Source organism: Rhinolophus ferrumequinum, chromosome 2 (assembly GCF_004115265.2).
Source record: "Rhinolophus ferrumequinum isolate MPI-CBG mRhiFer1 chromosome 2, mRhiFer1_v1.p, whole genome shotgun sequence".
Classification (NCBI taxonomy): Eukaryota; Metazoa; Chordata; class Mammalia; order Chiroptera; family Rhinolophidae; genus Rhinolophus; species Rhinolophus ferrumequinum.
Window position 1 is genome coordinate 72,098,234 of NC_046285.1, and position 24,512 is coordinate 72,122,745.

Sequence of the window (24,512 nt, forward strand, 5' to 3'; positions counted from 1 at the left end):
AAGGTGATTTGTGTTTTTATTCTCACTTTGATCTTTTATTCATATAGGAAATGTTAATTTGGCTAGACTGTATTTTATTACCTACTGATTTTCTAATTTAACTGTTGAGCTTCTTTAAGGAATGTATAAATTGGTTGACATTTATTTTATTTGATGTCTTTAACAGAGATAGCTAGACAAAAGCTTTGGCCTAATATATATTTTATTTCTATTCTTTTTGTCCAGTGTACTGAATATATGTCTGGATGCCCAGATCACTACTGAAATTGCAAAGAAAGTTTCCCATCATATTTCTTACAGAAAGCAATGACATAATCCACCTTTTATTTACCGATTATTCTGTAGATATTACCATACTTCTGTTTTTTTGCCCATGAGATCAATTTAATTAATAATATGCTTCAAAATTAGCCTGAACCATTTGAAATGGTTGTAATTTGACCATTTTTGACCCCTTAACAGTTTCATATGGTTCAAGCTAAATAGAACATCTTCTCTTTAGGTTTAGTGCTTTCAGATGTTTATATTGGAAATTACCTTCTCATGAAACAAAATTACACTTCGTTGTTTAATTCACTTAAATTTAGTATATAAAAAAACTGAAGTTTAAAAGATTCCGTAATTGGTAATTTTAATTTAAACAGGAATAGTTTTTGAGGAACTGATTAACGCTAGGCAATTTTGAAATAAAATATACACATTCTTTGAAATAACTCATAGTTTACTAAATATGGTTGACTAATCTCTGAGTGGATTATATTGCCTTTTTAAATTAATGCCATTCTGTTTCAATACTGAAAAAAGCAGTTGAAAAGAGATGGTGATTATAAGTAAATAAACTGAGTATATCTTTCTTTCCTTTATTATTATTATTCTTTTTGATGTGAAGCTTTTTTACAGGCTGTTTTGTTGTTGAATTTTGACATGTTGTGGCATTTACATTTAGAATGAATTTTTCTTTACAGATAGTTTTAAAATCAAGACAGAACGTATGTTTGTACTATAAGGTCCTATGTAGTTGAATGAAATAGTATAGTCTGTGGCATAGCTATTCTCTGTGGTCAAGAGGACTGAAAAGACTTTTTGGTGTTTCTTTTCATGTTTCTCACTGAAATTTAATTTGTATTCAAGAGAAGTGACTATGGTTGTTTATTATAACTTCTGTTTTAGGCATCTTGCCATGGAGTTTTGATTTGGGAGAAGTTTAAGTATAATAGCTTATTTGGGCAAAATTTGTATGAGGATTTCATGTTACCAAAATACATATTCTTTTTTGAGCATTGATTTATTTTTCTACTCATCAGAATCATGAGCTGTTTCAAAAATGTTTATGATTTATTTATTTTTTTTTGAGTTCTCTATTATCAGAAACTTCTCTTTGTCGTGTAAACCCTTTTGCTTAGGAGGAAGTCCTAAACTGCATTGTCTTTCGTCACAAATTTCAGTCTCTCTTGCCTGCTATACATTGTCTGTGAGACATGTTCTTTTGTCTTAGAGTATTTTTTTGGTTTTTCTGTCTGTACAGCTGATTTTCACACCCGCTACCACTGTGGCTGCTGTACAGTCTGACATTCCTGTTGTCTCGTCGTCATCGTCATCTTCCTGTCAGTCTGCAGCTACTCAGGTGAGCTTGTCTAGCTTCATAATGTGGTACTTGAGGTCTGGATCTTCAGGTTAAAGATAAACATACATTTGTGTTTAAGTTACTGATGGTTTCAGTGCTCTTTGTCATACAATTCAGGTTAAAATTTCATAAAATACAATAAGAACTTCAAGAAAGTTTTTTTTTTCCCTATAGAAATTATAATACCATTAAACAGATATTTATGTTATTTGACAGTGAAAATGAGTTTTTGCTATGACATTATATGTTTAGTTTTATTATAAAGCAGATTTATTTCTCTTATTATGTGAGATGTATTCTTTTGTGTAGATTCCTTTGTAAGCAGTTGTGTATAATAACTAAGTCAAGATGGATTTTAAGATTAAAAATTAATTGGGTAAATTTTAAATTAAAAATTTGAATAGAATATTACTTTGTTTGGTACTATGGAAAAAATGAACCTTAACATTCTCCTCACACCATTCATAAAAATAAACTAGATGTAAAATGTTGACCTAAAGGTAACAGCCAAAGCTATGAAACCTGTAGTAAAAAACATCTGGAATATCTTTACAACTATAGGGGAAGCAGAGCTTTCTTAGATAGGTCACAAAAAGCACTAATCATAAAAGAAAATAATGATAAATTGGAGTTTATAAAAATTAAAAACTGTTCTTCGAATAAACTGCTCTTCAAATAAAAATGAAGAGGCAAGCTATAGACTGAGGGAAAATGTTCACAATACATATATATCTGACCAAGGACTTGTATTCAGAATATACAGAGTATGCTTACAATTCAATAATAAGATCATGAGCAATTCAATTAAAAATGGGGAAAAGATTTGAACACTTCATGAAAGAAGATATACAGATAATGACATGAAAAAATGCACAACGTCATTAATTATTATAGAAATGCAAATCAAAATCATAATGAATATCACTACACACTCACTAGAATGGCTGAAATGAAGGAGACCGGCAAGAATGTGCAGCAGCTGTACTCTCATACATTGCTGGTGAGTGTAGTGGTACAACCACTTTGGAAAACAGTTTTTCAGTTCCTTATAAAGTTAAACATATTCTTAACATATGACCCAGCAATTCTAGATGTTAACTGTGAGAGATTTGAAAACATATATTTACATAAACATATCTATGAATATTCATAGCAGCTCTATTCAGAATAGCCCCACACTGAAACAGCTTTAACGGGTGAATGGATAAGCAAATTGTGTGATACATTACCCAGAAATAAAAGAGAACAAACTACTGATGCATCTCAGAAATATTATAATTAGCAAAAGAAGCCAGATACCACAGAGAGTACATACTCTGTGATTACAGTTATATGAAACTCCAGAATAGGCAAAACTAATCTATAGTGAAAAAAATCCATTTTGGTGATACCTGTATAGAAGGTGGGGGAAATTGATGGGGAGAGGGCATGAGTGAACTTTCAGGGTGATGGAAATGTTCTGTATCTTGATTGGCGTGGTGGTAATATGGTATATACATATGTCAAAACTTGTTGAACTGGTTCATTTTATTGTAAGTTACACCTTAGTAACGTTGATAAAAGTGAATTGAGTAAATTTTAATACTACTTTGTATGATACGATTTTGGTATTTTTCTATAGTTAATGTTTTAGATTGCATATAGTAGCAATTGATATGTCTTAGGGTCATCCTTGGCTTCTTATTTTTAATTTAATTGTCTCAGTCTTTTGGTAAAAAGCAAAAAGTGAGATAGTAATAATATTCTTTGACACTTTTCATAGAACCTCTTTGTATATTATTTTACTAAATAATAAAGGCCAATTTTTATATATCAGCATATAAAGATGGTGATCATTTAAACTTGGGTTTCTCCTAATGTGCTCTGTGACCCTTTATAATTCCTTAACTTTGTTGGATTTTAGTTTCTGTATTTTCAAAATGAGACCTTTGTCTTTGTTAACTTTAAGATTTTTCAGCTCTAAACTTTTATAATGTCTCTGTGGAATGGATTCGTTAAAGTAATGATCTTACTGTTTTGGTTTATTAAAACCTAATAGACTTAGATTATTAGCAACTTCAAGAATATTTTAAATCTTATTTATACTTTGTTCCAGCTAAAATTTTAATTGATTTACAAGATGCATACAATAAAACAAGATAAAATAAATTGAAAACATGAAAGAAAAAACACATGAATAAAGTGGCATGGAGCAAGGAGTGAGGTTGCTATTCGGATTACATGCATGAAGTCCTGCATGAACTTAAGTTGAATTCCCACTTCAGGCATTTATTAGTTGTATGGCTTTAGACAAGTTACCAAACATCTCTAATAGTCATACATACACTTGCGGGTAAGTCGAAGAATGAGTAATATGAATACTTAGTGTCTAGAACATTATAGACACTCATTAGTACTTGTTTTGCAAAGGGAGGGGAACAAAAAGATCTGGGTTCAAATTCTGTCTTCCGAACAATTGCCAGCTTTGCCACTTGCTAGTTGGTTGATTTTGGACAAGGTCATAGTATAGCATAGTGTTTATAAGTCTGTACTCTGAAGCCGGACTCTCTGGGTTTAAATACATGCTCTACCACTTTCCCCTAATCTCTTGCCTCAGTTTAAAAAATATAAGATAAAATAAATATTTATAAAATAATTATAATGCTTACTTCATAGGGTTGTAGTGAGGATTAATACATAGTTAGCACTCACTAAAAGTTAGCTGTTTTTATCTGTGCTAAGCCTTAATTTCACTGTAAACTGGAAATCATCGCTCAGAGTTGTTACAAGGAATAAATGAGACATAAAGTAATCATAAAGTACTTAACATACTGCCTGGCACGTAAAATATCACATGCCATTAATTACTATTTTTGTTACACATTGTCTCAAGATGAGTCACAAATTTGATTCTTAGCTTTGAAATAGCTAATAGTGAAGAGAAACACAACCATTTAAAGGATGTACAGTTTTCAGGGTAAAATAAACCAGTTGTTAGGAAAATACAACGAACATGCTTTGTAGAGCACAGTCTGTCTTTTGGGTTCTCATGGAGAAAGCATTGTATAGTATCTTTAATAGCATAATGAGCATAGTTAAAGTAATTTATAAAGTGGCTTCAGTTTGATCTGATCCAGATATGTGGCTCTGTGATAATCTGACTTAATTCAAGGATAGATAGAGTTTGAGAAACCAGAGGAATGGATTGACATTTAGGAATTTCTCTACAAATGTTTTTCTCTGCTGTGCTTTTGAAATGGCAGTGAATGAGGCTGGCAGTAGTAGGTGATGCGAATACTTTGAATATTCTAGTGGTAACTTTCCTCAAGTTCAGGGCTATTAATTTTGAAAATTTGTGCTCCACTTTGTTAATTTTAAAGCTTATGTTTGCAGTTTTTAAAACAATGAGTTTGTAATTGAGAAATACCTAATTTTAAGTTTCATTTTAATAATCTTTAAGTGGTAGAAGTCAGTATAACAGTTAGCTTTTCCTTAGTATTAAAATTGATTTACAACATAGTCAAAAATTAGAAATTTGGAATATCTTATCCCAATTTACTATTTTAAATGCGCCATCTCTTCTCCCCACCATGCAAAAAAAAATGTTTCAATTTTAAAAAATTCTAATTTTCGGGAAGGTATTATAGGGCTAAAAGTATGTTTATAAGAAGTAAGAAATCTTCCTGTGGCTATTTGGGGAATGCTGTTAGAATTGAGGAGAAAACAGCTCTTTGGTTTTAAAATCTAGAAACTCAGCTCTACTGCCAGCAATGTGACATTATTAACTTTTAGTTTCCTCATATGCAAAGGAATGCTGCAGTAATTCACACAGTGTTTGTTAGGTACAAATTAAATAATTGGTATGAGAGTATTTGGGTAATCCACTGTAAAAATATGTAAGGTGTGAAATTAGCATAACTACTTCATATGAAACTTAGAGTTTTTCAAAAGTCAGAAAGTTTCCATCATTTGATCATAGGAAAAGTTCAGATACAATGAAAGTTGGACATTAGAGTGCCCTAATATTCTTTATTTAGAGAGGGTAGGTTCTCTTCTTAAGTGAAGCTCTGTCATGGAAACCTGAATATGCCACCTTTCTAATAGCTAAAATAACTTTGTAATATACTTTAGAAATACAGTTTACATGTTTGAAATTTATTGTAAATATTTAAGCCAAGATCACCATAAATATAGCCACTGTCTAAAATTAAATTGTTCATATAAATAATATACAGTATATAATAAATACATAAAATGCACAGAATTCGTTTTCTTTCAGACTTTCAGGAAACAAAAGGAAATAGAAGAAAAGAGTATATTATTCTATAGAAATGGAATGCTGCAGGTTTTAGGGTTCATTGTGTCAAATCTTCATTTACATTGTGACTATGCTTTTCCTTTGAAGAAGATGTTTCAAATTTTCAAGATTTTAATGTGCCTCCACGAGGTATTTGAGATTTTATGGTTAAATATGAACAGATTTTAATGTTAGTCTAAGAAGACCATAAATAGAACTAAATATTTACACAAAAAAAAAGCCACGTAATATATATTTCAGAATCAAATACAGGAGACTACTTCAGACTTGGAGAGTTTCTGTTATGTCTGCAGCACTGAAGTGTTGGGAATACAAAAATGAATGTCAGAGGTGGGAGCCTACCAAACAGAGTTTCAGTATTTCACAGACATACCGTGTTTCCCCGAAAATAAGACCTAGCCAGACCATCAGCTCTAATGCGTCTTTTGGAGCAAGAATTAATATAAGACTCGGTCTTATTTTAATATAAATCTTACATAAGACTGGGTATGATATGATATAATGCAATACAATACAATATAATATATTACAATACTGGGTATAATATATAATATAATATAATGTAATGTAATATAATGTAATGTAATATAATAATACCAGGTCTTATAATAATATAAGACCGGATCTTATACTAATTTTTGCTCCAGAAGACACATTAGAGCTGATGGTCCGGGTAGATTTTATTTTCGGGGAAACACGGTAGACATGAGTAATTCTAAAATAAGCTAGACATTTGTCAGTGCTATAGACCAACATGATCCAAATTACATAGGAAGGAGAAATTATTTCTAACCAGGGACTTCGGGGAAGTTTCTTTGGGAGAGTGAGTGAGATTTTTAGTGGGCTTTGAAGGAGCTTTGAGGAAGAAAGTCATTTTAGGCAAGAGGAACTTGAGCAAGGGCTCTAAATGAAGGAAGTGCAAGGTAGTTTGGATAAGTGTGAGCAGAACATTTTGGCTTGAATATGAGTATTGTGGACTGGAGGAGTAGAAATGTGGCTTGAAGTAGTTTGGGCCTAGACATTGGAGGGCTTTGAGTGGCAAGCTGAGAAATCTGGAATTTAGCATATTTTTCTTTTGTATTAAATTTCAATAATACAGCAGTTTTTAGTCCACTTTATATTGCTATGAAATATTTGACAAAAAACAAAAACAAAACAACAGAAAATGCTCCATGTGGTCTCACTTAGAAAATTCTTTTAGTAGCTTAGAATAGAACTGATTAAAACCTTGACTACACTGGAAGTAAACATTTGTTTAGCACTTGCTATTGGCTGAGCACTGGCAACGATAAAGTATAGCTTTGAGCATCAGTTAAAGACATAGTTGTATAGCAGGGGTGTCCAAACTTTTTTCAACGGTTTTCACCAAGGGCCATATGCGGTAAAATACACAAACAGCCGGGCCACTCACTCGAGGTGAAGTACGTATTGCCTCACCTGGTTTATTTAAGTAAACTAAATATATGTTTGGAATTTGCTGCGGGCCAATTAAAAACAGATTGCGGGCCGCAGTTGGCCCGCGGGCTGCAGTTTGGACACCCCTGTTGTATAGAGACAGAACACACATGAAACAGAAGAGCATTCCTAAAGCAGCAGTATATCATTTGCTTTGTTACTTTAGACTCTTTTACTTCAGTTTCTCTCCCAGGGCCAGTGCTAGCATAAATGTATCTGGTGCATTCATTCCAGATAGGCAAAAAGTTAGGCAACTGTTGGAGAGGCATTTTTCTGCCTTGCTGTTTGGAAATGTTGTAAACCTGAGCCTTTCCACCATCCAGACTGGTAGTATCTTGAGAATAGTCCCGGGTGTAGACAGGTGCCATCACAGAAACCATTTCAAGGCCATGCACAATCTTTTCAGTTCATGAGGTCTGGTTCTCAAAGGCAAGGAAGTGTTTCATAACAACAACAGCAGCAACAACAACAACAAAACCTAACCTTAAAAAGGAGTTAATGGGAAATGCTTTATATAATTATCACAATGGGGTAGGTGATTTGTTAAATTAGTTTTCTTACAAGATTAGTATTCCCTTAAAATCTCTATAGAGTTGGTAACTTTTTTTGGTTATCTCTTTCTCATCTTTATTAAGAAAGTAATATTGTATCCATACTCTCCTAATTATGTGTAGTAATTTCTTACATGTTTATAAGGTACTTGTAACCTTAAAATGTTTCACAGTCCTGGCATGGAGAAGTCAGACTGAAGTTGAAGGAATTGCTCATTATTCCGTACACATCCCGGGCTCTCTCACCTTTGTAACTTCGTTCAAGTTTTCTCCTTTACCTGGAAAGATCTGCTTCTTTCTCCTTCTCTTTGACTTCCTCAAGTTGGTAACTTTAAAATGCAGTATGTTGCAGAGTAATTTACTCATAATCATAGTTCATTTGCTATATATACGTATATATGTGTATGTAGGTATATAGCAAACATAGTATTATATATGTGTATGTGTGTGTGTGTGTGTGTGTGTGTATATAGCAAATGAATATATATATTCCACTTTCATTTAGTTCTTAATGATTCTTTCCCTTAATGTCTGTTTTTAAAAATGCCCCTTAATATTGAAGATATGATTATTTAGAATAATAACTCCCCTTTCCATTAGGATTAATCAGTTGTTTCAAGTGGTTGGAGCTTTATGTATGAAAACATATATAAACGTGTTGTCATTATTGTTATAATGGTAATGATTACCACATCAATTAATACCATCTGTTTTATCCTTATTTTTTGTTATGTGATTCTTAGGTTCAGAATTTAACATTACGCAGCCAGAAGTTGGGTGTATTATCTAGCTCACAGAATGGTCCGCCAAAAAGCACTAGTCAAACTCAGTCATTGACAATTTGTCATAACAAAACAACAGTGACCAGTTCTAAAATCAGCCAACGAGATCCTTCTCCAGAAAGTAAGAAAGGAGAAAGTCCAAGTCTGGAATCACGAAGCACAGCTGTCACCCGGACATCTAGTATTCACCAGTTAATAGCACCAGGTGGGATAAAACTTTTGTTGAAAATAGTTGCATTATTCATTTTCTTAGCAGGCAGAGCAAAACAAAAGATGTGCATTACTTGAACAAGAATGATATTTTAAAAAGATTTTAAAATGTGAATTTCGTAAGTTAAAAAAAGGACATCTCAATATTGAAAAAGAAAGAAATCAAAAGAGCCCAACAGCTAAAACAAATTATAATAAAATAGAAATTTTTTTTGGTCAGCTGACATTTGATTAACATCTTCATTATATGCTGGTCTCTCATTTTACAATAAAACCTTTAAGCTTTAAAAACAAGATTTGCCAGTAGTTTATTTCATATGCTTTAGTGGAACAAAAACTAAAAGCCTTTAAAAAAGCAAGCATATTTTTTGTTTAAAGTTGTCATTAGTGGGAGGAATTTATCACTTTCTAAAAATAAGAATTATGCATAATGATTTTCTTTACCATATTGCTTTTTTCCATCTCTGATTTCATCTCTGAGAGGAAGATGTCAGGGAATCAACTAAGTCATTTTCATTCTCATCAACCTTTGAATTCCACGTGTGCTCATTGCTATCTACAGATAACTTTGCTTCATGGTTCTCATGCTGAAAATGTTGGGGCCATTCAGAGTGAGTTTCCTTACTGTCCCTTCTATTCATCTCAGAATTTCTCAGTGATGAGCTTTCTTCATGTCTAATAAGATAAGGAATTATTTCCTTTCTTCTTTAAAGTAAGCATTATTTGCTGGTGTCAATGATTGCATCTTTTTTAACAGCTCCTGACCTCCTCTCGTTACTATTACATTTTTTGTCTCCCTCATGCTGGATTTTTTCCTTTGTTTCTCAAGACTTTCTCCACCTAAACCGATTTCTCTTTTCGTGTTTCCTCTCTGCTAATATCGCTGACATTCTCTACATCACCCCGTCTCAAAATGTGATTCCCCTAGTTAGAAATCTCTCATTATTGTGAATTTGTATAGCATTTTAATGCTCCTTTATCGTACTTTTATAGTTCTTTATATACTTACTGATCTTAGCTTTTCTACTAGACAGTAAGCTCTTTGAGCAAGTAGGACAACAGTATTGTGTCAGGCAGTTTACATTTATTAACTCTTTTAATCCTTTTTCAGATTCACCTTTTGTTCCTTTTATATTGACAGTACTAAGTTGTGCCTTATATGTACTGATTTTTGGTGGATTAATAGTTGATTTTTTTTTCCTATTTGAATTGTGGAAGTTATAGCATAGTTTTTTCCATTTGTACTAATTAGGTATCACTGCTTAGAATTCTTAAATCTGAATCTTAGGTAAGTGCAGGCTTTGTTACAATGTATAAATTCATAAATTCATTCATTGTATAGTTAGATCTGAATTCTTTTTTTATAAACATTTGTGTGCCGGGTCCTGCTCTCAGTACGCCTTGACGACAGGATTTTTATATTGAACTGTCCAGAGTATTCTCACTCTCAAAACAGTCTCTGGCCAGTGTTGATAGGAATCACTGAGGAGGCAACAAGAACCCACTGTGCTTGGAATGACTGCTCAGGGGACAGCTTCTAGTGATTCCCATAGTTTGGATCGAGTATAATGGAGGGAAGGCTAATTTCCTTCCAAAGGGAATGCTACCTTCAGAGAAAGCCAGGAACTCTTTCAGGGTTAGTTCAAGTGAGGAGATCTGCTTTAGATTTTCAGTCTCCCTGAACTCCCGTACTTGGTTCTAAGTTGACACTTATTCTTCCTCCTTTCATTGATAGTGTGATAATATTTATGTAGGTGTGGAGGAGACCAGTAAGCTAAAACCATTAAAGAATCTCAGGACAATTGTAATTCCAAATTCAGATCTTATGTGTATTAACCAAACTGCGGTATTCCATGGTGTTGTTGATTAGAAACTAAACCATGGAACATCCTAAGTCACATAAACCTTTGCAGCCATCAAACTTACAAGTTCGTTAAAATTTGTTCAAGCCTTACACTGCAGTTATTCAAAGCAATTTGTATTTTTTGGCAAGTCAAAAGCTGTATTTTGCCACCCTTTTAGTTCTTTCTGCTCTGGGAAGTTGGTCTGAAGATAAGATTTTTTTTGGAGATTCTTGAATTGGTAATTGGTTCTTTTCCTCAGTTAGAAAAATGCTTGCTCCTGCAGGTCACTTTCAAATATTAAAAAATCTATTTGTGTTCTAATATAGTATGGTATAATAATTATTACAATGGACATGGTTATTTTGTCCTTATATGTATTTCTAGGGTGATAAAATCATTTGGTTTTCATCATTTCTTCATTAACTAGCAATTCCCACTTGATAGTTAATAATTCTGCTTTTACTATATAAAGATAAACGTTAACCAAATGTCTGGAAATTATCATTAACTATATTGGAGCTCAAGTTTTTTATGGCAGTTTTTAGAGCTTTTATGAAATTAATTTAGTTGGAAAAAACACATACCATTTTTTGCCAACATTAATTCAGTGTGTAGTGGAAAGCCTGTATTAGTCTGTTCAGGCTGCTATAAAAACAATACCATAGACTGGCTGGTTTAAATGACAGAAATTTGTTTTCTCATAGTCTGGAAGAGGCTGGAAAGCCCAAGATCCAGGTCTAGCAGTGTTTGGTTTTTGGTGAGAGCTCTCTTCCTGGTTTGCAGATGGCTGCCTTCTAACTGTCCTCGCATGGCCTTTCATCTGAGTGCTAGGAGAGAAAGGATGACGAGCTCTCTGGTATCTCTTCTTATAATGACACTAATTCTTCTAGGTCAGGGTCTCACTTTTCTGATCTCATTTAACCTTCATACTTCCTTGGAGACCGCGTTACCAAATGCAGTCACATTAAGGCTTAGTGCTTCAACATATGAACTTTAGGGGACAAAAATACCCCGTCTGTAGGAACCCAGCCTTATTTAGGACTATGGGTTCTTGTGATTTTAGGCAAGTCACTTAATGCTCAGTTTGCCTGTAGTATATTGGATTAATGTAGTACCCTGTTTACCTCATGGGATTGTTGTGTAACTATTGAATGAAATAATGTATTTAATAACTTACAATAATATCTTTAATTACCTACAAGAATTAAAGAGTTCTACCATATGTGAGAGATGATACCAATCATTAATCTTCCAATTATAAGCCCCCCCGACAATGATAAAGTGTTTATTAAAATTAGAGAAATAAACAAACATATATGATTCTCCAGAGCACTAGGACTTTTCTTGTACAGAAGTATTGTTTTAGATATCCTCATAATTATTCTTTAATATATGTGCTTTTCAGTTGGACTTATGGACTTGTTTTGATTTCTGATAAAAGAAAAATTTAATTTTGGTGAAAGGATAGATTATTAACCTATTGAATTATCAGCTCTAGAATACAAAAAAAAGGTTGCTTACTTGCTAGAGCACCAAAATTTTTATTCCTGTGAATAAATATCCAGTGTATGTCAAGAATATAGTAAGTTTTAATTATAATTTTAAAAATTGAATTAAATGGGGCCTTTGCTATTATGCTTGCAGACACTATTTCCTTATGTGTAAAAAGGAGAATAATAATACCTATAATACCTACCTACTTCACAGGCATTTTTTTGTTTTTTTTTTGTACCAATGGGAGGCATATAAAAGCACCTTGAGCCCCTTGGAGGCAAGGCAATCTATAGAAATCCAAGATTTTATTGAGTACTCAATATAGAGTCTTTATCAACACATTTATAAAATGCTGACATAAATTTTCAGTCTTAGTTTGAAGTGCTAGTATAGTTATGTGAAAATTATTTTGTTACATGAAATTTTAGACCTAATTTCCATGTTTTTTTAACAATTCATGGATATTTGTTAAAACTTCTGAATTCCTCTTTTTTGAGATGTTAATCAGATGTTAATTTCCTTAAAGGATCTCCAAAATTTTAAATACTAACCAACGAAATGCAAAAATTTGGTTAGAAGTTGTTAGGAGTTTTTATAAGGCCTTTGTCACAAATGTGGTTGAATATAAAAATAGATGCAAGACGTTATAGTCTTTATCTTAACATTCTGAGATTAAGAAAAAAATTTTGCCTTGTCTTTAGATCTATTTTAAATGTGTGTAATTTTTACATGGTATTAATATTAAGCAATCTTGTCAGTTTGTCTTCTAGTGAACCCAGTTTATTTTTAAATTTATTTTCAATTACAGTTGACATACAATATTAGTTTCAGGTGTACAACATACTGATACACATTTATATATAGTGAATCCAGTTTTCATTCTTATTCAGATAGAGAGGATTTCACCAGCATCTCCCTCTGTGTAAACATATGCACTAGTGTGCAGAAGTGGCATAATGATGAGGATACTTGATTTTGCTAATTCTTATATATATTATCCCTGTTGTGAGTCCTCCTCTGTGGAGAAAACTGTACTATCACTTATAGAGTAATGTAGGTTTGTTTGTTTTTGTTGAGGGGAAGAGAAGTAAAACAAAGTCCTTTATTTAGACAGCACTGACTTCTGATCGCCTCATTTTCTCTGCAAGTAAAACTAGTACTCTGCTAGATTTTGAAGGGCCCCTGAAATTTCATTTCTTAGTTACAGCGATTATTTAACCGTGCTCTAGGATTCACACATCTGTTTTTGCTTAACTGAATTAACTTTTTAAACAAAACATTTTTTCTTCCTGGGTCAAATTATACCAACTCTTCATCTTGGCTCAATTTGGAAACTTATTTGGGAAGCTTTATAAGTAATTACTTTGACTATTAGTTGGAAGAATGTTTAGACACAGATTTGAAGGATGAGGCCTTTATTTTATATATTTTATATTTTTTATGATTTTGACATTATCTTTATATATATTAAACTTGTTCAGTGATACTTCTCCTCTTCTCCCCAAAGAAGGAATTCAAGTGGATTAACTTTGTTAAAAGTTAATGTGTTATAGAACTGTACACTTGAAACCTATATAATTTTATTAACCAATGTCACCCCAATAAATTTAATAAAATTTAAAAAACATGAAAGTTAATGTAGATATTCTGGGGACCTATAAAATTTAATAAGAATAAATCATGTGGAGATTCAGATTTATAAAGTAATTGTTTTAGGCAATTTTCTTTTGGAACTTGTCACAGCACAGCTTATTTTCTGAATTCTTTATAGTTTTCCAAGGAAAAGTTTGTCATTACATTTTCAAGTAGCTCTTATCTGGAAGGCTTTTAATAGATCTCTGATGATTATGACCTTCTGATGTAAAAACTTTCCTCCTTTAGATTTATTTAAAATTTTCTATATTTTTGAAATAAATACTAATTGTCATTTTTCTCTCTCACAGCTTCATATCCTCCAATTCAGCCTCATCCTCTAATAAAACATCAGCAGATTCCTCTTCATTCACCACCTCCCAAGGTTTCCCATCATCAGCTGATACTACAGCAGCAGCAACAGCAAATTCAGCCAATCACACTTCAGAATCCAAGTCACGATCCACCCGCATCCCAGCACTGCATACCTCTCCCAAACCACGGCCTGCCCCCAGCTCCCAGTAGTGCCCAGGCACAGCATTGTTCACCAATTCAGAGCCATGCCCCTCCTCTCACAATGTCTCCTAGCCAGTCACAGTCTGCACAGCAGTCTGTCGTGGTGTCTCCTCCGCCACCTCATTCGCCAAGTCAGTCTCCGACTATAATTATTCATCCACAAGCACTTATCCAGCCGCACCCTCTTGTGTCATCAGCTCTCCAGCCAGGGCCAAACTTACAACAGTCCACTGCTAATCAGGTGCAGCCTGCAACACAGCTGAATCTTCCATCTCATCTTCCACTTCCAGCTTCCCCTGTTGTACACATTGGCCCAGTTCAGCAGTCTGCCTTGGTGTCCCCAGGTCAGCAGATTGTGTCTCCAGCATCACATCAGCAATATTCAACCCTGCAGTCCTCTCCAATCCCAATCGCCACCCCTCCACAGATGTCAGCATCTCCTCCAGCTCAGATTCCTCCACTGCCCTTGCAGTCTATGCAGTCTTTACAAGTGCAGCCTGACATTCTATCCCAGGGCCAGGTTTTGGTGCAGAATGCTTTGGTGTCGGAAGAGGAGCTTCCAGCTGCAGAAGCGTTGGTCCAGTTGCCATTTCAGACTCTTCCTCCTCCACAGACTGTTGCGGTAAACCTCCAAGTACAACCACCAGCACCTGTTGATCCACCAGTGGTAAGCCCTTGGAAGCTCTTTGACTTTCTTGCTGAAATGAAAGTTAAAAACTGTTTTCTCCCACATGTTGTATCGCTAGATCTACATGCCTATGAATATAAAAAGCTTGAAATTTCCATCTGTCAGTGTCTGACAAACATGCTGTATGGGCAAAAAAATTGCCGTTTGTTGTAGTATGGTTGCATGCTTGATAATTTGTGATGGTTATTAAAGTCCCTCGTTAATTTTATTACTATTTAAACAAATCCATCTGCTATCTTTACAGAGTTGATTTTTTTTCCCCAAGGGAATGCATTTGAACCAGTGTCATCTGCACAAAGTTTTTTCTCTTAAGGTGATTATCCTTCATAGATCCCTTCTATTGGCTTGTATGTTCTTAAACGTATGGTTTATCTAGCAAACCCTTTTGGTTGTGTGAATTCTGAAGTCCTGGGCCTTTAGGGACTTTTGTTTCAAGGTGGACTTATGCTTGTACGATGTACTTTTTTGGGAAAATTATATTTTATAATTAAAATTTTGTAAAAACATTTATTCTAGGAAAGAATCCAACTTTGCCAAAAAGATTAAATGTAGAATGACTAAATATCTGATTTTTAAATTTCTAGTAAGGGAAAATATATACTTAAAATGTTTCTCATTTAAAAAGCTAGAAAATCTCAGTACATGAATGAATACTGAGGATGAAAAAATCCATTGGGAGGAGTAAAAGTTTTGAATAATTGAGATTGTGGCGAAGTTTGTCAGAATAAACCTCTAAAAATGGTATGTTGCCTAAAAAAGGGAAATTATCTTGAAAAATGTTTTCCTTTGAACATTCTCTAAAGGACTTAAAATTCACAAAATAATTAACAATAAAAATTGAATAAGGTCTTTAAATGTTTAGGCAGAATGATCAAATTCATAATTAAATTCTAACTGAGGAAAACAGTCTTCCCAAAGGAAATTTTTTATCAAACTTCACGCAAGAAATTTTATCACTTAAAGACCAATAACCATTAGCTCAGAAAGGAAAGACGTTTTAAAGTCTGTTCCTTAATGGGAAACATTTTGGTTCTCAGGATGCAAATCTATAGATTCTTTATTCTTGTCATTCAGACTGACCTTAATAGGCATAAAGAGATTGAATTCCACTTCCTACTCACTTTTATTAAAAACAGAACTTGAGAAAACAAAAAGGGGCATCTAGAAATAAGTTTGTCATTCAATTATCATGTCTCTGTTATGTCTTTTCTTTTAATGGAGTTTTGAAGAATTTACAATGGATATTGTCACATAAAAACAGACTTTGAAGTGTACAGTACCTTCAAAGAAATCAAATTTAATTTAAATTTGTATTCTCACATTCTAGTTTGGTGAATTGGTTTTTAACAAGTACAAAATTAAATGTCTTTATATGCTTTATGTTTATCTAATTGTTTTTCTTAGAGTAAATGTTGAAGGAACATTTTTGGGATAGAAATATCAAAAACATAGTAATACTTTAATTAAATGAAACTTAAAATATTTAAAGTTTTATTTTGTTACTTCCTGTTATCTCTTAAAAAATGTTTTTTAAAAAAAATTTTGGAAGTTTTTCTTTCCCATGAAAATAGCAACTTCCTCTGCTATTACTGGTATGGTCATACTTGCTATCAATGTTTCCATGTTATCTTTCTTTGAGTACCACAGCCTATTTATTAAATTGCTGTATTTTTCTTTTATTACCTTTGATCAAATCTTTTTTTTTAATCAAATTGAATTTTATCACGAATTACTCATTTCTTCACAATTTCTTGGTTGTTTCAAATATTTAAAGGTATAGAGATATATTTCTTAAGAGATGTGAAATTTTGAAAGATAAGTCAATTATCAGTAAAATCAGTATGGTTTTAAAAAGGTATATATACGAAACTAAGATTTTTCATTGACATTTGGGTATAGTAAGATGTGGCGAGAATAGATACTTTAGAACTAATAAATGTTCCAAGGTTTGTTTAGGAAAGAGAGACAGATTAGACTGATATACTTCATTAAAGTAAGTTTAGCAGGCATTGCTAGTTTTAGAATAGCTGTAGTTATAAGCTAAACAGAAATTGTGATGTGCAGTTTCCTAATGATCTTGTGAGCGAAACCTCTACTTTGCTGCGTTCAATATTTCAGTTGTTGCATTTAGATTTTAAGCTGATAGTGATAGATCTGTTTTTGCCTACTTCTATTCATTAACTTATTTTGTCTTTACATGGAAGATTGGAAGACAGTATATATATTTAGGCTTAGAATGAAAAGTATTATATAGTATTACATAGTATTCTTTGATGGATTATTTCAGAATATGCTATTTATGTTATGCCTCTTTTTATGATTTAAAACTCATTATTTTTAAAAAATCAGAATTTATGCACGATCAAACTTTGATTCCTTAAAAAGTACTGTAGTAGGTGTTTGAAAAACTTGTGACAGCATTAATACTAACGAGAGTTTCAACATTTTAAGAAAAGACAGTGATCTTTGGAGGAAAAGTAATATCTAAGAAAGGAATATTACACAGATACTATTGAACTGGTTGATATATCCATACTAGTTTAATTCCCTCTGAATCAGCATCTCCACCACTCCAACCAAATTGAGGTAACCACTACTACAGTAAATGCCCCTCACTTAGAAGGTCTTTTTTTCTTTTTCCTTTACTTCCAGGATAATTTTTTTGGATGACTTTCCCTATATTAGACATTATCATCATTTAAAAAAAATTATCATTAGCAGATATTAGCAGCTATCATTGTTGCACTGTACAATAACCAACAAATGCTTTTACTTCTGAGGATCCAGATATGAGGCAAGGAATCTCTCTTGGAGAAATAGGTTTCCAGATACAGGGTTGTGAGCAAATACTTCTAAAAATGTTGTCTACTTAGTAGCTGATTTAGATCACAACTCTGCAGATTATATTTGCTATAAAATTACCAGTAACAATAGAATTAAAAAAATTTTTTTTAAAGCAAAAGAAAAGATTTCTTAGTAGAGGCTTAGAAAGTTAGTCTTTTTTTTTTTTTTTTTTTGAACTATTGCTGTTGTTAGGTATGGCTTTGGCGGTGAAACTTCATAGTCCTTTTTGTAACACATGGTTTATGCTAGTTTCAGAAATCTTGAGATCATTTTTATATTTAATCACATGTACTTCAAATCATCAAACCCTTTCAATTACAAATACAGTATTAGATATCACTTAAAGTTTTTTCTTAAGGTTGTTGAAAGATTTTTTTGTTTTAACATTTATTAGACGTATTAATCAGTTTGGGTAAGTAATCTGAAAATCTCACAACCTTTGTAAATTTAAGTAATAAGCTTTGTACATAAAAAGAAAGGAGGTAAATTACTTTGTGGCTTTTTTTGGTAACCTATCATTTTTCAAAAGTAATGGTTAAATAAATAATGATGGCAAATTAAAATACCTGTGTCAGTCTCTAGAAGTGAACTTTGAAAATTCAGCATTAATTTTAATGAAAAATTAATAATATTATTTTTAGTTGTGTGGTTCCTTCTCAGAGTGCTTTTGAGTCCATGTTTTCTTCTTAAGTATAATCTTTACCACTGGATAACAAGGTAGTTAAATTAAAAACTTAAAAACTTTCCTCTGTAAGTATGGAACAATATTAAGAACAAAAATTAATATCTCAAATGGCTTATAATGGTGTGTGTGTTTGTATTATTTCCAAGGACAGATATTTTCTATTTACCTGATATTAGCTTGTAAAAAACTTAGATTTTTGAGTAGATTAGAAGACAAAGAAAAGGTGTAATTGCATACCTTTTTTGTAGATACTCAGACATTACTTTTCATAATTTAATTTTTAATTCACATAAATATAAGGATCCTGGGATGTAGTCCTTTAAGTCAGTACATTTCCTGAGATATCGTGTGTCATTTTGGAGATTTACTTAGTGTGTTTGTGGAAAATACCATCTGTTTTGACTTATGACAATTGGAAGTTCACGGAAACAATAGTAATTTCCCAAAATAGAGTATATAAAATGAAAACATTTCTTTTAATTCTCAAAATTAAAAATATGTCCTGACTTGGCTGTCACCTTTTTGGAAACCTTATTGATTTGTAGCCTAGATACTGATCCACAGTTTGCTTTTATTAAAATATCAAGTATTATGAAAACGTCATTTGAGTGATTTTTAAGGTTTTGTTTTCAACCTGTCAAATAGTCCTTTTGCCTTGTTTTCGAGTTTAAAACACTTAGAATTTATTTTTAAAAATTAAGTCAGGAGCACCTTATTAAATGTATTTTTAGAAACATTTTAAGGCCGTGTGGTTTGTTGTTGCAGGTTTATCAAGTAGAAGACGTGTGTGAAGAAGAAATGCCAGAAGAGTCAGATGAATGTGTCCGGATGGACAGAACCCCACCGCCACCCACATTGTCTCCAGCAGCAATAACTGTGGGGAGAGAAGATTTGACTTCTGAACATCCATTGTTAGGTGAGGAAATATCTAAATTGAGGGAGTTTTCTATTAGATAAAAATTTTGTTTTAATTAAAGTTTACTGAGGTGACAATTGTTAGTAAAGTTACATAGGTTTCAAGTGTACAATTCTATAATACATCGTCTATATATCCTATTGTTTGTTCACCACCCAGAGTCAGTTCTCCTTCCATCACCATGTATTTGTCTATTAGATAACTTTGTTATGTAATTGTAGTAAAGAATAGATTAGAACTCACGATTTTTTTTTATTAGAAATAATTAGGACAATTGATGAGGAACCACTCAAATGAAAGACATTGTAGCCTTCTAAGTTTTAGTGGTTTGTACAGATGTGTTTCATATGCCTATTCAGATTCATGTGTCAAGCTATTTCTAGCTTAGAAATTGGAATAAATCAAAGTTCTGTCAAAAGATTTCAGTTACACTTTCCAAAATCACAAAGCATTCTAAGTTATATCTGACTTTCCTAATAATTGCTTATAATCCAGACTGAATAAATGCTTTTAACACTGTGTTTTCCCAGACAGTACTTAAATTAAGCCTCACTAATTCTTACTGGAGACATGGATTAAAAAAATTCTTGAGCTTAAGCAGTCAAATTTTTATTCATTACTTCAGTGCTACTTATAAATTCAAGTAAATCTCTTGTTCGCTCCTCCTCACAATATCAAAGTGACTGTGAATCTTAGGTATTTTACTAAAACATTAGTATAAGCTATTGCTCAGTGTTGAGGTCCTCAAAAAGATACATTCTGTGTTAGTGTTTTGTTTGTTTGTTTGTTTGTTTTTCCAACCAGTTAACCTTTTAGTCGACCCAGCTTTCAGAGTTTTTTCTGTACATAAATCACAAGGTAAATATTTTTGCAGCTTTATAAAAATGGACTAATGCCATATATATGGTTCTGCAATCTTTTATTTTTTAGTTTTACAATGCACCATAGACATTTTTCCATGCAATGGATGAAAATCTGCTGCTGAAACACAGAGGGCTGCAGCTGGATAATGAGAGTGACCCTAAAGCAAAACATTAGCCTAAGGTTACAGCCCAGGGTCTGGCAAATGTCTGCGGGGACACTACACAAAAGGAATGTCTTCAAAGCCCCTTTGTGGAGCCCTTCAGCCACCCCTGAGCTCCCTTGGGCCTCTCGGGTGGAAGGGGTCCTGTAAACTTTTTTGCATCCACGTAAACCCCCCCAATTTCTGTCTGGTTTTCTTCACCTCATCTTCTACCCTAGCCATCTCTTTAAATTCTCTTATCATCTCCTCATTGCTCAAATGCATATCTTGTATGGCCTCCTTGTATTCCTTGAGGCACTGAGCCAGCCCCTTGTTGGTTTTTCTTTTAGCTTTCTTGGGTATATCATCTCCAGCTGGGCACTTTACTGCAGCCCTTGGTTCACTGGCTGGTTATTCTTCCTCTTTTGGCTTTCCCTCATTCTCTGGTTTTCCCTCATTCTCTGGATTTCCTTCTTCTTTTGGTTTTCCCTGGCTCTCCAGCTTCCCCTGGCTCTCTGGTTTTCCTTCGCTCTCTGGCTCTCCCTCTTCATTTGGCTTTCCCTCCTCTGGCTTATCCTTTTCATTAAGTATTTCCTCATCTTCTGTCTTTCCCTTGTTTTCTATCTTTTCCTCTTTTTCTAACTTCTCCTTGTCTTCCAGAGTACAAGCCATTTCTGGCTTTCCCGCATCCTGTGGTTGTTCTTGGTTTTCCATCTTTACTTGGTTCTCAGGTATTGCTTCACTTTCATTGCCGAGTTTGTCCATGTTGAGATGTCCCCTCCACGCAGACCTGACTAGCCAGGGAATTGACTGATCGGCTCAGAGTCCCCAAGGGGCTTCGGCAGGATACCTTGGCTTATGATTCAAAGTCAAACAAACAATGTGGAAGATTTAATCACGTAACTCAATTTTCTTGCTTGGCTTCTCAATTGAGGCAGGGGCTGAATCACAGTGAGTCCAGAGAGAGTGAGGCTCGGTAATTGGTGGATCAGAAGGCAGGCTCCGTCTGCTCCACTTCAGCATTTGCACGTCTTCCTCCAGGCCCTCCTTCTACTAAGGAATTCTCCCTCCTCCCCAATAGTGACTAACCTGTTTTTTTTTTTTTTTAATTTACCAATAGTTAGGTCAGGGTTTGGCAAACTAGCTCACACTTTAAATCTTTCCTGCTGTCTCTTTTTGTATGGCGCATGATGGTCTTAAAATTTTTAAATAGTTGCAAAAAACAAGTTAGAAAAAGAGTAATATTTCATGTCATGTGAAAATTATGCGAAGTATGAATTCCATGTCCTTTAATAAAGTTCTCTGTAACACAGCCATGTTCATTTATTCATATATTATCTGTGGCTACTTTTGTGCTTCTACAGCAAAGATGAGTAGTTGCAAAGACCATATCGTTCTTTATAGAAAGTTTGCTGACCCTTGACCCAGATAATACTAATGTTGGTTCAGGCTTTGTTATTAGTATTCTGTTCTATTGAATATCTCTTGGCCCTTGTGATCATTTCAGATAAAGAGCCACTATAACAGGCATGCAAACAAATTGTAATGAGACATTGACTTTGCTACCAAAGCAATGCTTGTCCTCTTTTTTCTTCAACATGCCACATCCCTAAACCTTCCGTTCTCCCCAGCTTTTATTCCATTACTACCAATATGAATCTCTGAGAAGCATAGAAGGGGTAAAATCAATTTTCTTCCAATATTTCCCCTTCCTGAAAAATAGAAAACATTTAGTCAATAAAATTATATAAAATATTTCAGACAAGTTTATTATTGCCTTTGTTTATTCAAAATAATATTTCAAAAGATAGATTTAAGAAAATCTAACTATAGTATGAAATCTTTGTAGTTTCTTTATACTAAGAATGGATGTATGTTGCTGCAACTTTTCTGGAATTTTGATTTAAAGACAGAAACAGCAGTTTACAGTAACTAGATACCAACTTTGCATTTTGACTGTGATTTAATTGCCTGATAAGCATTACTAATGGTATTGAAGGACATTTAAACATTTTTGAAATACTGGAACACAAGAATATCTAAACATTTTCCCCTCAGGAATATAGTATGAGATCCTGTCAAGCATATCCCTCTGGCTAAATTGTCTAAGTACAATGTAGACTTTTGAATCTTCCTGTAATTTACTTCGTACTCATTACTCTTCTGTAGTATATGAGGGGAAAAGCAAGCAAGTACTGTAGTTAGAACAATGCTCATCAAATCATGAAATAAACTAACCTGCAAAAAACGAGGACTTCTTTCCATCTAGGATTCAGTTTTCATAAATCTCTGCTCTTTTTAAATTTTTCTCAGATAAGTGTACTCACTGATATTCCTAGCTATCAGCCGGTTTCATCTTTCCACTTTAGTACCGGCAGTAAAGATTCAGAGCTATTGAGTGGGTAGGTAAAGTCTCCACCACAGGCTGTTGGGTCTTATCTTATTGTGGTCCTCAAGAGTTTGAAGGGGAGGAATCACAGTGGTCCAGCCCAACACTTTGCAACTGCCTGGTGCTACAGTGTTCCCCCTGACATAGACAGTGCCACTGAAGAGGTATCAAAACAAGACAAAACAAAGAACCTTTACGCATGGATTTGGATTAGACTCACTGCTTGAAATAAAGGTGATGTGACCTGTGTAGTTCATTTAAATCTATTTATTCTATGGATTTCATGATCCTTTTTTATTTAAGCATACTTTCCAAGTACTCCACCCCATACCATGTGGAATATGTAAACAAGTAGGGAACTTAATATCTATGTAGCTTAAACATTTATAAAAAGTAACAATTTCAGTATTCTTAAGTTGACATTTTACCACTGTTGGAATGATAACTGAGCAAGTTACCCCCTTCTTCTGTAAAGTGGGGAGAATAGTTTCTATCTCATAAAGTTATTGTGCAGATTAAATGAGATAATAAATGTGAAGTTTTTAGAATGGTTTTTTTAAAGCACCACATATTAACTATTATTGTTATTAATGATTTTTCTTGAATTTTCTTTCATATTTGCCTGGACAGAATGCTAACCATTTTTAAAAAATGATTTTTTTTCCAGAGCAAGTGGAATTACCTGCTGTGGCCTCAGTCAGTGCTTCAGTAATTAAATCTCCTTCAGATCCTTCACATGTTTCTGTTCCTCCTCCTCCACTCTTACTTCCAGCTGCTACCACAAGGAGTAATAATAGCACGTCTATGCCCACTAGCATTCCCAGTGTAGAAAACAAACCTCCACAAGCCATTGTTAAACCACAGATCTTGACCCATGTTATTGAAGGCTTTGTGATTCAGGAGGGATTGGAGCCATTTCCTGTAAGTAACAAGCAAATTTGTGTCTTTAGAATTATTCATGTAACATTATTTTAAAATTTAGTCTATTCGCTAATAAAAAGCTTGAAGTTTTCTAAAAAGGTTGTTCTTTTATGTAGAATTCATCTCTCCACATATATTTGTATATTCCAAATATACTTCTAGAATTTTATGCTAGCTATTTAGATGTGTAAACTAAGGAGAAAAAGTTTAGGAGATAAGGATGTCAGTTTTATAATTTTTAGAGAAAGGTAGTTCGAAGTTTATTCCAATGAAATAAACTTTTCTATTTTTTCTTTTTAAGGGGACTGAAATCACACCTAAAGTTCATTTTTCTTTAAATGGTGTTTCTTGTATAATGTGACACTTTGTGAACTTTAACTTGAGTACAGAAAATAATAACTTCCCAATAACTTAATACTTCTGAAGTTACCCAGTTGATAGTTTATAATTATCAAATAGACTTTCTCATTATTCTTTAAGTCTCGGTCTTCAGATTTTTTAAATGCTTTAAAATGTTCACCTCAAAATGGGGGTGCTATATCTATCACTAAGTCTTATAATTTGAGACTAGCTGTACATAATTTATATGCTAATATCTAGAGATGAACATTTTTTCCTGAGAAAATAAATCAAAAGCAAGTGGCCAAAAGCAAAATAGATT

At 33.3% G+C, this 24,512-nt stretch overlaps 1 protein-coding gene and 1 pseudogene across 9 annotated transcripts in view; one reads left to right on the plus strand and one right to left on the minus strand.

Moving 5' to 3' along the window:
* The window catches only part of PHC3 (polyhomeotic homolog 3), a 71,524-nt gene that overhangs the window by 23,928 nt on the left and 23,084 nt on the right, over window positions 1–24,512 (plus strand). For 6 of the 9 annotated variants that reach the window (XR_004424880.1, XM_033125571.1, XM_033125578.1 and 3 more), the window contains exons 6-11: window positions 1,526–1,624; window positions 8,671–8,914; window positions 14,201–15,072; window positions 15,359–15,406; window positions 19,388–19,538; window positions 23,598–23,851. Coding sequence is in view for 8 of the 9 variants with exons in the window: in XM_033125571.1 (XP_032981462.1) it covers window positions 1,526–1,624; window positions 8,671–8,914; window positions 14,201–15,072; window positions 15,359–15,406; window positions 19,388–19,538; window positions 23,598–23,851 (1,668 nt within the window). In the remaining variant the exon portion in view is untranslated. The remainder of the gene's footprint in view (window positions 1–1,525; window positions 1,625–8,670; window positions 8,915–14,200; window positions 15,073–15,358; window positions 15,407–19,387; window positions 19,539–23,597; window positions 23,852–24,512) is intronic. The other 3 variants (XM_033125601.1, XM_033125593.1, XM_033125612.1) reach the window with 3 other exon arrangements.
* Window positions 20,071–23,721, minus strand: LOC117033474 (transcription elongation factor A protein-like 4; annotated as a pseudogene).